Consider the following 16,179-nt stretch of genomic DNA (forward strand, 5'->3'; position numbering starts at 1 on the left):
ATTGCATTAAAACCTTAGACAACTTAAGAAAATATTACACCTTAAAATGTTTTGTACCTCTAATGGTTTTTTGTTGAAACTTTATTTCAAAGTGAAATATTCATATTTACTGTTATCAGACAGATAGAGAACTTATTCTGAAAAGGTGCCATAACTTTAACCTGAATAAATTTTGTGTGCAACAGTTGCCCCCTGCTATAATACTACCTACCCTACTGGAATTATTTGTGCATTCAATTTAAGGCCAAAGTCACTTTAATGGAAAGAGCCAACATTTCATTATGAAGTATCTGGTGCCTGAGCCAATGATCAGTGGTATGTTAATGAGATGATAAAACACTAAATCTAAGTTTGAATGGAGCTAATAAATGTTCATTCATATAAATGTAGAACAATGTTAGTAACAAATCTGAGTGCATTACATGTGTATGAAAAAAATAAAGATTCAACTAAAAGACAGTAACAGATCACACTTGCTTTTTATACATCTCTTTATTTTAAGAATAGCATTTTCATTAGAATATACTGTTCATAACAATATATATATATATTATATATATTAAATTAAGTCTTAATACATATACATATCACATTTTACTTAAATAATTTTTTATTTTCTATAAGGTTTTACATTTCATGGTTGACTTTCACTGGTTCACAGTGGTTTTCTTTTTCCCTCCTGGCGAACTTAATTTTTCTGCTGTTTTGCTCATTTCTTCGCTTTTTCAGTCCCACTTTTTGGACACTAGATTCTCATCTTTCTCTGTTCAAGAAAATAAGTTATGTGAGACAGGATGGCTTAAAGATAGTCCACAAAAAAGTTTAAATAATCTAGGCACACATTGCTTTGAATCACATAATCCTAAATGTATAGTCTTAACACATCTTTAAATATGGAAATATTCTTTAACCTAATTGTTTTAATTGAACAGAATCTACTGTCTGAATTAACCAGACAAAAGCACATGTATGAAGATGAATTTAGCATTAAGACTGCATTTTCTCTGCTGATAATGATATTAAGATTCTACAATGGCATCTATTGCTATATGGAGCATTATTACTGATTCAGCAGTCATGAGGTCTAAGGAGCTCCATGTCTGACACTAGACTGTATATACATGTCAGTCAACAAGCCAAAGAATGTAGCACAATTTGTCCTTACACAAACAGGGATGCAGGCAGGCATGGACAGAGAGGATTGTGGGATACTTTGCTTTGTTACAGGAATATGGAGGGAAACAGGATTAGGCTGGAATGAAATAAAGGGGGATTGAGTGAGGAGGAAAAGGGTAAGGAAGAGTAGTATTTACACCACCAGAAGAAATGGAGCGCAGAGAGGAGGTGTTCAAACAAAGAGGACAAGAGATAAGTAAAGGAGAATACGATTTTAAAAGGGAAATGAATAAGTCATCATAGGAATTTTTATTTGCTTGTTAAACCGTTAGTCAGGTCTTAAGTGGTTTTAACCAATATTTAGTTATGTATTTGTATGTTACTTTAAATATGCTTAGTATGTTTAGTTTATTTTAAATATCAATATCCAGGAACTTTTTTTTTTTTTGCATGATTAATTATTGAATATTTTATCTACATTTGTCAAGATTTACCATTTGCTTTAAATGGTTACTTACGTTCCAAGTAGTTGCGGGCAACAAACTTGAGCAGCTCGTCAATAAGGATGACGGGGAAGGAAAGCTTCAGTACAACGATCCACTGGGTCACGTTGAGATGGGTTAGCTTGAAGATCATCTGTCAGAGGGCAAGGCAGAGATTAGCAAATAACAGCAGATAATTAAATCCAGTTGGACTGGATGATGTGATGAATTAATGAATTGAAGTGAATTAAAGAATTTGAATATTGCCACTTTATTTTATAATGGATTTGCAACTGAATCAGTGTTTGGGATGTGAATTGGACATGAGAGAAGTGTCTCTTGGCTGGGCCTGATTATGGTTTCCTAAGGCTCCTGGGCACACGTCTTACATCGCCCCCTAGTGGCAGCCCCTTTAGCCTGCATTGCGGTATTGTTAAACACACGAACTGAACCAAATTCAGCATGCTGGATGGACACAGACAGTACTTACAGGCAGAGGGTCCACATAGATGATCATGAAGTGCAGAGACATGGAGAGACTCATGGCTCCCACCAACCACAAATTGCTCCATGGAGGCATACGCACCAGAGACTGATTCTCGGATAAGCTGTGAAACCATGCACCATTGTATGTTACAATCAGCATAAAAACATTTATGATCAGCTGCTTTATAATGTTTGGATATGGTAAGTACTGACCTGTTCAGAGCGTTGCACATCTCAATGGTGACCAGGACAGACAGAGCCATTGTCATGGGAGGAGCAGCCTCGAACACCTCACATTCAATGCCAGCAAAGGAGGAGCAGGGAGCAGCACCTCACATTCAATGCCAGCAAAGTCCTCGTTCTCAGCAGTGCACTGCATAAAGTGGGACTGGGGACAGAGAATAGGTATAGCATTATTATTTTATTGTGAAATGTACCACATTTTTACTGTCTTTTATAGTTATCAATTGTTTCATTCTCAATGTTCAGAGACATCAACCATCAATTATTGTATCTCTGAAGCATTAGCTAGATAATGCTAGATTCTCACCAGCTGGTAGAAGGAGACCATGGGGCCTTCTTCGCAGTAAAGGAACCACCAGCCAGCAGCAGCGACAGTTGCAGCACCAACATAACCTGAGAGAAGAGATTGAACAGAATCGTTAATAGTCTTGAGATAATCAGCGAGGGTACAATATCACTGAATATATGGTGAACCTAGAATGGATCAGGGATGAAGCAGAAATATGGAAAGTAGCACACCTCCAATGGCTAGGTATCTGAAGAAGAGCCAGCCAGAGATGAGAGGCTCTTTGGGGGAGCGGGGAGCCTTGCCCATGATGTCCAAATCCGGGGGGTTGAATCCCAGAGCGGTGGCAGGAAGACCGTCAGTCACCAGGTTCACCCACAGAAGCTGAACTGGGATCAGAGCCTCAGGAAGACCAAGAGCAGCAGTCAGGAAGATACTGAAGAAGATGGAGAAAATAAATCAGGTTTATGGTCAACCTATTCCCGATTCCAAAGGATAAATGTATAAGAGAGAGACTGTCACACACCACACAACCTCTCCGACGTTGGAAGAGATGAGGTAGCGGATGAACTGCTTCATGTTGTTATAAATGGCTCTGCCCTCCTCAACGGCAGCCACAATGCTGGAGAAGTTGTCGTCGGCCAGGACCATCTCAGAGGCTGACTTGGCAACAGCAGTGCCAGCGGCTTTTAATGGTAGGCCTATGTTTTTGTTTGTTGTCTCATACTTTTAGATACCCTGTTATTTGTAAATGCTACTGCTTACGTTAGCTTTTAATATATGGTTTTATCCTGATTAAAGCTTTAATACAGTACGGCAACTGCACGTGCGTCCATGTTAGCCCCATCAGAATTTTGAATAGCCCCGGTTTAGTCTGACGTCATCAATATCATTTATTTTCTTAGCACCCCCACAAATTGGTCTAGCCCCCCCTTAGTACCAGTAGAGAAAAAATTCTGGCGCCGTGCCTGCCTCAGCGGCATGTGCTCCAGTTGTATTGTAAACAACGGCGTCGTTAATATCGCTTATCAGTTTGAGCCCGAAACCGCTACTTTATAACATTGATTTTGAAACTTGTGAATCCATTAGAATCATTAGAAGACAGAATCGCGATTCATATATGAATAGATTTTTACGTGCACCCCTAGTTTTCTCTTCCTCTTCTCTACAGCAGCGCAGCATGGCCTCGCCCCCTTTGCTGCCTTTTCCCGAGGGCGGGGTTTATCTGGGTTTGTGATGTCACGAACCCGGGAAGTAACTTGTTGTAGTCCCTACCAGCCGTTTTTGTAGGCATTAAACTGCCAGAATTTTAAAAGACGATATCTTCGTTTGCATTGAACTTTCAGCTTCGTAACTTTGCAGATATTGTTTATGCTGAAACAGCAACATTACACACTAACTAACGTTAAAAAAGTGAAATCGCAATGAACCACCCCTTTAAGGCATTATAATGAATGCATAATGTATTTATAATACACAATGCATCCACTTAACTTACAATGGATATTTCCCATAGTTATAATGTATTATAAGTCTCATATCTTGCCATTGTTAACTTGTTACTTTACTTAAAGCAGACAAAGACCACTTATAAATAATAACAATAATAATGATAAAAATATTTTTGTCTTAAACAGCCATAAGGTCAGATATCTGGTGAGATGAATGTGTAATATGGCACATATGATTTGAACTATTATTGTAATATCAGTCGAGATATGAGACTTATAATTCATTATAAATTAAGTGGATTTAACGGTGTTTATTGCGTGTTATAAATAATCATACTTATAAACCAAAAATAAGCAAGTTTTATAATGTATTCTAATTATGATTATTTATGAGATGAAACAACATATAAGTTTTCTTTTTATATAATGCATTGTGCATTCATTATAATGTCTTAAGAATACCCTTATAATGTTATAAAAATGGGCTTCATAGAAAGTGTTACCATTTTTTTTCAGAAATAGATCCAAAAAAGCCAAAGCTCCATCAATTTTTATGTCACAGAGCAGCAAGCAGATTGTCAGTCTGCCAGCAAAGTGATGCAAACAGTGACGTGTTTTGGTGCTGTTTCAACAAATATCGGCACTAATTTGAGGATTGAACATAATTTACCTGTGATCATGATCACACGGATACCAGCAGCCCTGCACAGCTCAATGGATCCAACAACCTCTTTACGTGGAGGATCCAGCATACCAACGCAACCTACGAAGGTGAGATCAGTCTGTGAGGAAAGCAAAAAAAGTAGGGGTTAGCTTTAACAAAATTCAGTTATCATGTTAGTTGAAATACAAATGATGTCCCTGTTTCTCTTTCACACAAATACCTCATACTCGGCAAACTTGGTGGAGTCCTCCAGGTTCATTTCCTCCTTTCTCAGAGGGTTGTCACAGGTTGCCAGTGCCAGGCAGCGCAGGGTATCACGGCCAGTTCCCCATTCCTTGATCACAGCCATGATCTTATCCTTAACTGGACCAGTCAGGGGCACACGGGTGGTTCCAACACGCACATAGGCACATCTGTCAATCACACCCTCAGGCGCACCCTACAACAATAACGATTTTGTGATTTAGATTCTCTTTTAGGTATTTAATTTTACTAGGTCTTTTTTACGATTGGTCTTACCTTGACAAACATCTTGTTTCCAACAGGGGCCTTGGAGGCCTTTGCAGCGGAGCAATAGACAGACATGGACTTCCTGTCACGGGAGAACTCAAGAGTAAATTCCTTCTTCATAAGCTGCTTGATCACCTAGGAAACCAAGAGAAGAAAACTACATTGATTTTACGTTTGAATTGGAATTAAATGAAGAATTCAGTCTTGGAACATGAATTTGACAGTTGAACTATTACAAAATATCCGACCATAAACTAAGTGTGTAGAAATACACTATCATAGATATCCTTTTGATATGTCAATCATAAATTAGGACTAAAGATTTAAAATTAGAATTGCAATAAATTCCAAAGGATACAATACAGCTGACCAACATGAACTTAGAGAGCTCCGAAGAGGCTGAGGTACTTACAGTGCAGCATGTGTTGGCTCTCTCCACCTTGGACAGACCACGGACATCAGTGCTGAACACGTTCATCTTTTCAACCAGGCAACACAGGGCAGTCTCTGTAGCTTCACCCACTTTCTCATAGATTCCTTTAGACTGTTAAACAAGAGAGTGAGAGTTAAGCTCAGTTGTTGCTTCACAAATGGAAGATCTTTGATGAAAACGGAACAAATGTTTGTTTACCTCATTGTAGTCCAGAGAGGAGTCATTGCACAAGGCGCAGATGGTTGCCAGCTCAACAAGGCCATCATACTGGCCACACTTGACAGGAAGTCCACGCCTAGTACTGTACGGTAAAGTAAGGAGAATGGTGAGTCTTTCTGTGTGTGTCTGTATGCATGAGAGTCACTTAATGAATATGAAATTACTTACACTTCTCCCTCTGGTGTGTACTTGGATCCAGAAATGTCATACTGGTCAAGAGTCACAGAGTCACCGTCCACCTTCTCAATGATGAACATCTAAATACCAAGAGAACAAAGCTTAAAGCAGTGTGCAAAACAGAAGGGTTTCGTGGTTGTAGTGAGAGGATTGGTATATTGGTGCTTGCTTGACTTCTTTTGAAGCAAGACAATACCTTTGTAACACACATCTGGTTGGTGGTGAGGGTGCCAGTTTTGTCTGAGCAAATGACAGATGTGCAGCCCAGAGTCTCTACAGAGGGAAGAGAACGGACAATGGCATTCTTCTTAGCCATACGGCGGGTTCCCAAAGCCAAGCAGGTAGTGATGACAGCAGGCAGACCTTTTTGGAAAAGAAACAGATGTGTTGGATTTACAAAGTCTGCATTGAAAAGGTGAATCATGAATCTTGTATGAATTTTACTCTTGATTTCACTCTGCTGTACCCTGACTTTTATCATGACTCCTGTATTCTCACCTTCGGGGATGGCAGCTACAGCAAGAGCCACAGCGATCTTGAAGTAGTAGACAGCACCGCGGATCCAGGAGCCACCATGAACAGGGTCGTTGAAGTGGCCAATGTTGATGAGCCAGACAGCCACACAGATGAGGGAGATGACTTTGGAGAGCTGCTCACTGAACTCATCCAGCTTCTGCTGCAAGGGGGTCTTCTCCTGCTCAGTGGCAGCCATCTGGTCACGTATTTTACCGATCTCAGTGGAGACGCTGGTGGCAACCACAACTCCGATAGCCTTGCCGGCAGCGATGTTAGTGCCCTGGGAAAACGAGTGGGAGAGAATGTTTCAGTGCTATACTGCTGGAGAAAGACGAGAGGCACAACAAAAAGCTGAAGAAAGGGAAACTCACAGAGAAAAGCATGTTCTTCTTGTCCTGGTTGACAGCCCTGGGGTCAGGGACAGACTCTGTGTGTTTAATCACACTGACGGACTCACCTGAGAATAAAGTGAGAAAAGAGGTGAGAGAAGGATAAAGATATATGCAATGTTTTGTGAGTATTGGGAGGTAACTGGACATATTTTGTAAATCAGAGACAAACCAGTGAGGATAGACTGGTCAACTCGCAGAGTTGTGGAGCGGATGGCGGTGATTCTGATATCAGCAGGGACTTTGTCACCAACTACACAGGAAAAAGTTGAGAATTAAGAACACGTATATGTAGAGCAATTCATACTCAAATCTTATAGTACTCATAGTAAGAAAAATACAGAAATGCAGAGTGACGCTTGGGGTTAGGGCAGTGGTTACCAACCTTTTTAAGCCCAAGATCCCTGACCTCTGCCTTTATGAAAGACAAGATCTACCTATTGAAGAAATGTAAACAAAGCAATGCTGCTCTGATAAACACTACTTTATACGGAGGAACGAGGAGAAGAAAATGCCATTGAAACTAAATACCTTTTTTTTTTTTTTTTTTACTTTTATTACAAAATTGTCTAAAACTGTATATTTAAAGCTTCTCTAGTATATATTATTATTATTATTATTATTTTATTATTATTATATTCTTCAAGTTCAGGGCTGTTCAGGGCTGTCCAGTCCTGCTCCTGGAGGTCCACCTTCTTATCGAGTTTAGCTTCATCCATACTTAAACAAACATGAACCAGCTAACCAGGCTCTTCAGGACTATAACATCCAAGCACTTATGTTGAAGCTACTCTGCAAGAAAATGGCCCACCAGATTGGCCCCCTGATCTAGTCTAGTCTAAAGATAATGCCACTGTCAATAATGTTTGCTGATCTATTGGTGAAAGATTAGAGACTCAAAAGGGGGACCTGTTCAGGGGGCAAATGCATGAAAGAGAAGAATGACAAGGACAAGCTGACCTTCAACATGGTGTAAACAAGTGGCCTAGAGAGAAAACATGAGTGATGAGGAAGGAACAGGTGGAAGAGGGAAAGAGAAGGGGCAAGGGATCGAAAGGGGGCAAATAGAGGAACAGGTGCTTGGATGTATTTATATACAGGCCTTTTCTTTGCCCATGCTCTCGCCGGTTCTTTCGGCCTTTTCTGATCCCATTACTCTATATTCTTCCTCCCACTGTCACACACACACCGTAATTGCCTTAAAAGGACGCTCACACTTTCTCAAGGGCATGAGTCCCATATAGTCCTGTCCCCTCTGCACATGTGCCTCGTTACTTGACATCACTGTGGTTACACAGTGTAACAGTTGGCTTGAGGGTGTTGCTTACTCTGCATTTCCATTTTCAGACCATTGCACTCTTCTTGTGTGTTAGAGCATTATGAGAATGTTCTGTGTTAATGATGCTCTGCTGTCAGATACTCATGTCCACTGGTATACCTGACACTTCCACAATATCTCCAGGAACAATCTCTCTGGCTTTGATCATCTGTACGCTCTTTCTGTCAGCGCGGTAGACTTTGCCCATCTCTGGCTCATACTCCTTCAGGGCCTCGATGGCGCTCTCCGCATTGCGCTCCTGTGAACACAAAGTTCTTGATCAGTTCCTGCTCCCCTTAGTATTTTACACCTTGACGACACTCTTCTTCCAAGGGTGCGCATACTTTCCAAATGACTGTTGTGCCAGTTGTATGGGCCCTTGATGAAACCTGATCAGCCTCTAGTATTTTTGCCACCGGACCTTTGTGAATACTATGTGAATACTGCTGTGTCTAACCTTTAACCTCTGATGTCATTTACACCATTCTGGGTTCTAATGCTTGCATTCACTGTGCATTTATATAGTGGTCCCAATAATAGTTTTGGATTCTTACGTTACTCTTGAAATGTTTTTTTTTTTTTTATTGTATTAGATAACTGCAAGATAACTACAAGTGGTGTCTGCAAACAAATAATGCTAGAGCTTTTCTTAGTAATACCTTCAGTTTAACCATTTTCAATTATATTTTTAACCAACTGGACAAGGTTATTTTACCATTAGTGGATTTATGAGGTCTGTTTCTCTGTTCACATACAGTGTAATTGTAAATGTAGTTCATCACATTACCAGAAAATTTCTAAATGCTTTTTGTCTTCGTTTGAACAATATATCTACTGTCTTACAATTTAAAACCCTATAAACATGTTTTGTCTGAAAAGTGTTTTCTTTCATTTCTTTTTATTTTAAATTTATTTAAAATTTTACATTTCTCTTTTTATTTTAACAATAAGTGCCTCTTAGTTTAACATTTTGTCATATAATTTATTTATTTATTTTGGCGGTTGCCTCTAGTATCCAGATTCTTTTTGGGGCCACTGTTTTGGGGATGTAAAATATATGTATAATTTCACCTGCCATACTCCAACGACAGCATTAGCAATAAGGATGAGAAGGATGACAAATGGCTCGACGAAGGCAGTGACGGTTTCCTCACCTTCCTCAAACCAAGCCAGTACCTGATGAACAGAGAGAGCCAGAGAGATTGTGAGAGACACATCCAAGATCCATATGGGAGGTGTAAAAAAAATAAAATAATAATAATAATAATTTTTTAATCCACCTCATTAGAGTCTGATTAAAGAGACAGTGGATGTATGTAAAATTGTGCACCAGTCTGGGTGGTTTATGAGGACACAAATTTGTATAATGACATGGGTATGACATAGGTATTACAATGTGAAGGTGGCTTATGAGGACACTGTAATTCCTGTGTCCCCGTAATTCAAAAGGCTTAAAAGAAAATACTAAATGGTGCTTTTTGAAAATCTAAAAATTCACAAAGTTTTCTGTGAGGGGTAGGTTTAGGTGTAGGGTTGGGTAGGGTGATAGAAAATACAGTTTGTACAGTATAAAAACCATTACGCCTATGGAAAGTCCCCGTAAACCACCTCCCACCCACACCTCATATGTACATGAAGTTATGGTTGAGTGTGGTGTACAGCTGATCCAGTAATTCTCACGTGTGCACACACATCACTCGTTTTATGACATGATGGCACCTGCTGTTTGTCTTTCTCTCCCTCACCTTTACAGTCTCTCCACCAATCTGTCTTTCATTCCTTCCATCTTTGACCTTTGTGTGTGGATTCTGTTTCTTGTACTGGCTTAAGACCACCTTAAAATAACACTCTTTTCCTCTCTCTGTTTTAATCACTCACTCTCTCTTTTCTTTTTCTCTCTATTCTTTCTCTGTCCTTGCTTCTCCTCAAAGCTTCTATCTTGGCCTTCTAAGGCCATAATGGCAGCTGTGATAAGGCTCGACGAAGGCCTGAACAAAACGGCAGAACTAATGCTGTCTGCTTCATTTATTCCTAAACCGATTTGGAAGAAAGAAAGAACGGCAGTTTTATGTGCCGTCACTCATTCATTATCAGAGCGGCAAGTACTCAGATTTCAAGAGTGAGGGCATGTATATGTCTGGGACTAAGAAAAGATGCCTAGCACCTCATGCTAGCAGTGTTGTTTCACGTAACTATAAGGGTCCCATAATACCTGGCACATATAAACAGCTGGATTACTGCCTACACATTATATGCTCTAGGCTGAAGGGTTACCATTTGGCTTGATTGACAGGAACAGATGGGAATGTGGGAAATGTGTCCCTGTCCTTCACATTCAGATTATTAATCATTGTCTGCACCTCTAAATGAAACCCTGTCCATTCATTAAAATGTTACAGCTCTGTGACTGTAAATCTAATGTTATGTGGTTTCTATTTACTTACAAAAGAGATGCAGGCAGCCAACAGCAGGATCCTGACCAAGAGATCTTCAAACTGCTCAATCACCAGCTCCCAGATGCTCTTACCTGAGAGAGAAGTTTTTTTTTGATATAGTTCAATCAGAAAGTCAATATGACCAAATTGTTAAGCACACCAATCATGATCTTTGTTTGACTGAAAAGAGAAGTGCATAAATCAAATTGCATGTTTTAAAGCAACTGATTTGCATAAAAAACAGACATGATGTCAATTCTACATCTAGGTCTTGTCGTATAAATCTATAATAACAGTAAATTGAGAACTTACCTTCATAAAGACACCAGACAAACCATCTCCCAGGTCACACCCAGAGGAGGCCCCCTATTGGCTGAAATCAGGCCAATATGGTGAGGAAGGGGCATGGCCTTGGGAAGAGAGATGGAGGGGTGTGATTGGAGCAATTGGGTGAAAACTGCAGCAGGGGTGAGCAGCCTTAAAAGCGGGGTTGAAATTGGGGTCTGTTTTTTAGAACATGGGAATAAGTGATCGCTCAAATGGTTTTGGGATGTTGATATACAGTAAGGGATGACCATGGGCTTGGCTTTTTGTGGGGATTAAAAACTTACAGGTCCTTGTTACAATTATGTGGTACAGGATTAAAATGTCTTTCTATTCTGTAAGAACTGTAATGTGAAGGTATGTTTGAAAATCAGTTGGGGGTAACGCATTACAAGTAACGTGAGTTATGTAATCAGATGACTTTTTTTCAAATAACTAGTATTATAACGCATTACTTTTCAATTTACAACAAAAAATCTGAGTTACTTTTTCAAACAAGTAACGCAAGTTACATTGTTTTCCCATTTATTCACTGACACCTCTCCTGTCCCCATGTTGAGAGAAATCAGGAGTGAGGTGCAGAGGCACTTCCTTCAGCTGGAGGCTTATTCATTTCACCTTCGGTGTGAAAGGGCCTTTACAGTTGCCAAAAATATAACCTTTGGTTATAAGCAAGCTCAGCCCGGGTGACAAAAAGTAACGCAAAAGTAATGTAATGCATTACTTTCCATAAAAAGTAATTAAGTAATGCAATTACCTGTAGTTACTCTTTATGGAGTAACACAATATTGTAATGCATTACTTTTAAAAGTAACTTTCCCCAACACTGTTGAAAATATATGAAGATCGTCAGATCTCCATCATCAGAGAGGATTAGCACCCAGGATGAACAGCTATGGAAAAAGTGTGTGAGGCTAAAACAATTCTTCAGACATGGCAAATGTGTTGTAAAACAGGCTGAGGAGGGATTAATTAGCAAGAGTGTGTAAAGAGGGAAAGAAAGAGGTGAACGAAGGAGGACTGTTAAGGTAGAAATTAAGACATTATTAGATTCTGAATGTCTCTAAGTTTGTAGATCTTTTGTCTTGTTGAGAGATTGTTTAGAAGAATAGACAGTGATAGATAACTGGTTAAATCATTTTCGCCAAACCAGATCAAGGACAGGAAGAAACCATTGTATGATTTTAGCCCATTTAATGGCCGTTCATTCATTTTTATACATTTTTTTAAGCAAACTTAATTTTTAATGCAACTTAATGCTTACAGTTAATTACTGTACTAATGAATATAGTAAAACAATGGATGAAGTAGGGAAGTTTTGCATGCAATATTTATTCTTTTTTACTCTGTATTGTGTAGTGAAGATATTTATTTGTTTAAAATGATATTGTATGAGTGGGTTAAAACAACAACCATATTTGAAGACATTGAAAGTGACAAATGATCAGTTGGTCAGTTAAATCAAGTCGCAGACTCTTTTGCTTTAGAGGGGGTCCCCCCTATCATCATTCACACATCACTTGAAACTAAATCCATACCATTAGACTAACAACATGACAATCAATTTTAATAATTCTTAGTGTGTAATTTATTTATTCTATTTTATTGGGTACATTTAATTAATGATGCAAAAAGTTTTATCATTTTGGCACTTGGTCATGCAGCCCTAGCATTACACATACAGGCACACCAGAGCATTATTAGACTATCATATGGGTGAGTAATTGTCTCAAAACATCCTTCAGCCCCTCCTTTTATTCACACCTCATATTCATGCCTACATGAAGTGCCTACAGTTTGTGCTTCTCTTCAGCTGCTACTCTGCCCCTTGAACTTATAGGCTTGTCGTTTCCAAGAGTAGGAACATTTAATTCCCCCATCAGATAAATAATGTTTTCATCCATCAACACTTCACTTGCACGAGTTCAAACAATTTTTTGAACATGCCACAATCCGTATTGTTATTAACTAAAACTAAAACAATTAAAAAAAAAGTGTACATTGAAATAAAATATGAATATTAGATGAAAAACATAGAATGAAAACTATTAGATGAAAAAAAAACTTAGAATTGAATGATAAATTAGAACAAATTATAAATGTTGACTTTGCAGCTAACTGAAATAAAATTAGTTTCTTTTATTGGCAAATAAAGATGGGCAAATAAAGTTATTTTATTCTTGTCTACACACAATGTTCAGTATATTCTCTGAAATCCATTCTCTGCATCTCCTCACTTAAATATATGTGTGAAGACTTGTTCTCCTACCCTGACTATTGTTATTTAAGTGTTCCAGTGAAACTAGACCCTGTTGTCTGTGTGTGTGGGGGGGGGTCGTTCTTGTGTAACTGTAGATTGAGCAGCAGTTGTGTGTGTCTTGTATAAATAGATCTGAGTGACATGAATCAGCAGCAGCTCAACCCAATTGTTCGATTTTTATGTTTATTTCAAGGATGGTGGAAGGGAGGTGACCCTCACAGCTCTTGTGTGGCCGAAGAAACGGAGAGCGTGAGGGCTACAGCAGATATTTAGCCATTCAGGTTCTTAGTAAGTGTTAAGGTTACAGTTCACACACAGGCCTCGGATATCCTGTGTTTAGTTTTATTTGTCTTTCTCTCCTCTTCTTTTTTTCTTTTCAGAGTACTTGACATTTTTCACCACTGACTCTCTGTGACTTTTTAACTCTGACCCCTTGCCCCCTTTCTGACCTGGGCCCCATCAGGTGTGCTTATGTGTCATGATTCTGATAACCCTGTCGTTGCACAGAATGTCTCCCGGTGCTGCTGGCATGTCTGTGCTCATGTTGCAGCATGGGTCGCATTGCTGCAAAAACGTGGTAGATGATTTCTTACCGTTCACTGTGAAATTCTTATATTCAAAATTAACCAAATTAAAAGTGACAGTTAATAAATTAAAAAGATTTCTAAATGTAAATAAATGCCGTTCTTTGAACTAGCTGTTCATCCAAGTGTCCTGGAATAAAAGTATCCCGGTTTCCACAAAATATTAACGGTTTTCAACAATAATAATAATAATAAGACTTGTTTCTTGAGCACCATATCAGCATATTACAATGAATACTGTACTGAAGACTGAAAATAGCTGTTCAGCTTTGCCATGACAGGAATAAATTACATTTTAACGTGTTTAAAAAAATGGTTATTTTATATTGTAATACAATTTCACAATATTACAGTTATATGGCATATAATTTTATGTTATCAGTAAAGCCCGCTAAAGTAAGAGTTGCTAGGTGTGAAAGATAACGGTGCACAAAAGCACAAAGCACTTCAATTTTAAAAACAGGAAGTTTGAGAGAAATTGATTCAGTGATGATGATCTTCTTCTGGTGAAGTGATTGACGGGGCAGCGGTCTGATGTTGTACTGGAGAGAGAGAAGACACATGGAACTGACACATGGAACTAACATTCCCTCATTTTATGAGTATATTTATCCTTCTGTAACACTGTCATTGTGTATGTGTCTTCCTTTTTAGGTCTGCACTTGGCCCGGGGAACATACAGAGACGCTGCTGATGAAAGGAAGACAGATCAAGGGAAAGAGAAGAGGGACTCAGGAAAGCCAAGATGCTGGGATGAATTGAAGGTTAAATATATATAGTGGCGAATGAGAGGAGTCTAGAATGGAGTTAGGGAAACAAATATGAAGAAAAAGATCAGAAGTGACAGAGTAAAAATGTGCATTTGAGGAATTAGAGAACATAATGAAGGGGAAAATAAGGGGGAACAACATCTTGGGAATATTTGACAGTGGTTGAGCTGTCAATTCTTGTTAACTGCCACTAATAAATACATTATTTTCAAACACATAAGTGATTACTGTGGCGTTTCCTTCTTAATATTTTTATTCATAAATAAATATGAATGTATTAGCAGATGCAGAAGCCAGTGTGATTTTACACATCTTACACACGTGTACAGTATGTTGTGTACATGTATGTGCGGCAAACAAGTGCGTGACGGGTGTTGGACAGGAATGGTGTTAAATTCTCAGCACTGTCCCTATTCTTGGTTATTTGTATCTGTGGCTCCAATGTATGGTGCTATAATCCAGTCTTTAATGACTAACGCCTCTATATACGCACACAGACAGCACGCACACATATGACATGTGAATATGTTCAGGATCATCTAGACAAACCCAGAAATGCACTTTTTAATGTTATTTAACAATGTTTTGTACAATCACATTATTAAGGGATATTGCATGCTTTGAAAAATGTTTGGCACAAAAGCATAAAAAATGTTTTGTGAAGTCACTTAAATTTGCCAAATGTGGCAACATCTAAATTAAAATGTGAAAAATATTATTTAATTATTTCTACATTAGGTTACACAAGTTAAATTTTTACATTTCTACAGTGTTAAACTGTACATTGTATTCCCATTTGATCTTATCACCAAATGCAATAAAACATTTTGCTTCATTATTTAAGTTGGGTGAAAATAGCAGCATATTATTAACATATTAGCATATTATTAGATGGGGGAAAAAATTTTTTTTCACAATTTGGACTTTGTTTCTTGCAATTCTCAGAAAATGTCAAAGTTGTGAGACATACGCTGAACGCGCCTCTTTAAATGGTTTCGTGGTGCTCGTTATTGTATTTTAAAACACTATTGCAATGTTTTCAACTGACATTATGGCATTTAAAATAAAATGATCCCAAACGTAACTGTGGCGCGTGTGGCTGTGCTGCGCAGTCAGTGAACCGCTTCCATCGGCGCTGCTGCAGCAAAACACACTGTTGCTCACATCAAACATTTTTATGTGAGTATTATGACCAGTACTTAATTTGATCCTGCTGGATCCTGTTCCGGAAAATGTCAGATTTTAAATCATTTATTTTTGCGTTCCGGTAGGCCAATTTGTTTTTAAAAATCCGTCATTTACAGTGCATTATTAGATCGTGACAGTGCATGCTTGCGTGCATACGAGACAGAGCGAGCGCGGGTTTGGATAGATGTATTTGGAGGTTATTGCTCACGTCTCATTCGGCACAAATCCAAATGTTTCCATATTCGCAATGTATTTGAATGTTAAACTATTATTTATAATGTAAACTAGGCTTGTACTTTACACGCATTCGCATATAGACGGAAAAGAT

At 38.6% G+C, this 16,179-nt stretch overlaps 1 protein-coding gene across 1 annotated transcript; it reads right to left on the minus strand.

The window, feature by feature from the left end:
* Positions 1-598: 598 nt before the first annotated feature.
* Positions 599-10,892, minus strand: LOC107687017 (sarcoplasmic/endoplasmic reticulum calcium ATPase 1-like). The gene is made up of 22 exons (XM_016484156.1): positions 10,886-10,892; positions 10,735-10,817; positions 9,362-9,466; positions 8,411-8,549; positions 7,145-7,225; positions 6,955-7,040; positions 6,566-6,863; positions 6,264-6,430; positions 6,059-6,147; positions 5,870-5,972; positions 5,651-5,782; positions 5,248-5,373; positions 4,949-5,167; positions 4,735-4,846; positions 3,140-3,314; positions 2,847-3,049; positions 2,635-2,720; positions 2,416-2,472; positions 2,298-2,374; positions 2,089-2,206; positions 1,635-1,752; positions 599-763 (listed from the first exon to the last, which is right to left on the minus strand). The coding sequence occupies exons 1-22, from the start codon at positions 10,890-10,892 to the stop codon at positions 726-728; spliced, it is 2,619 nt and encodes an 872-aa protein (XP_016339642.1). The 3' UTR covers positions 599-725.
* Positions 10,893-16,179: the final 5,287 nt, after the last annotated feature.

The sequence above is a fragment of the Sinocyclocheilus anshuiensis genome, unplaced genomic scaffold, assembly GCF_001515605.1.
Source record: "Sinocyclocheilus anshuiensis isolate Anshui unplaced genomic scaffold, SAMN03320099.WGS_v1.1 scaffold1287, whole genome shotgun sequence".
In the NCBI taxonomy this organism is placed as follows: Eukaryota; Metazoa; Chordata; class Actinopteri; order Cypriniformes; family Cyprinidae; genus Sinocyclocheilus; species Sinocyclocheilus anshuiensis.

Coding starts and splice junctions, on each gene's coding strand:
- LOC107687017 (XM_016484156.1), bottom strand. Junction 9,467..10,734: donor TGGCTGCCTGCATCTCTTTT/GTAAGTAAATAG, acceptor TCTGTTCATCAG/GTACTGGCTTGGTTTGAGGA. Junction 764..1,634: donor TGCCCGCAACTACTTGGAAC/GTAAGTAACCAT, acceptor TTTCTTGAACAG/AGAAAGATGAGAATCTAGTG.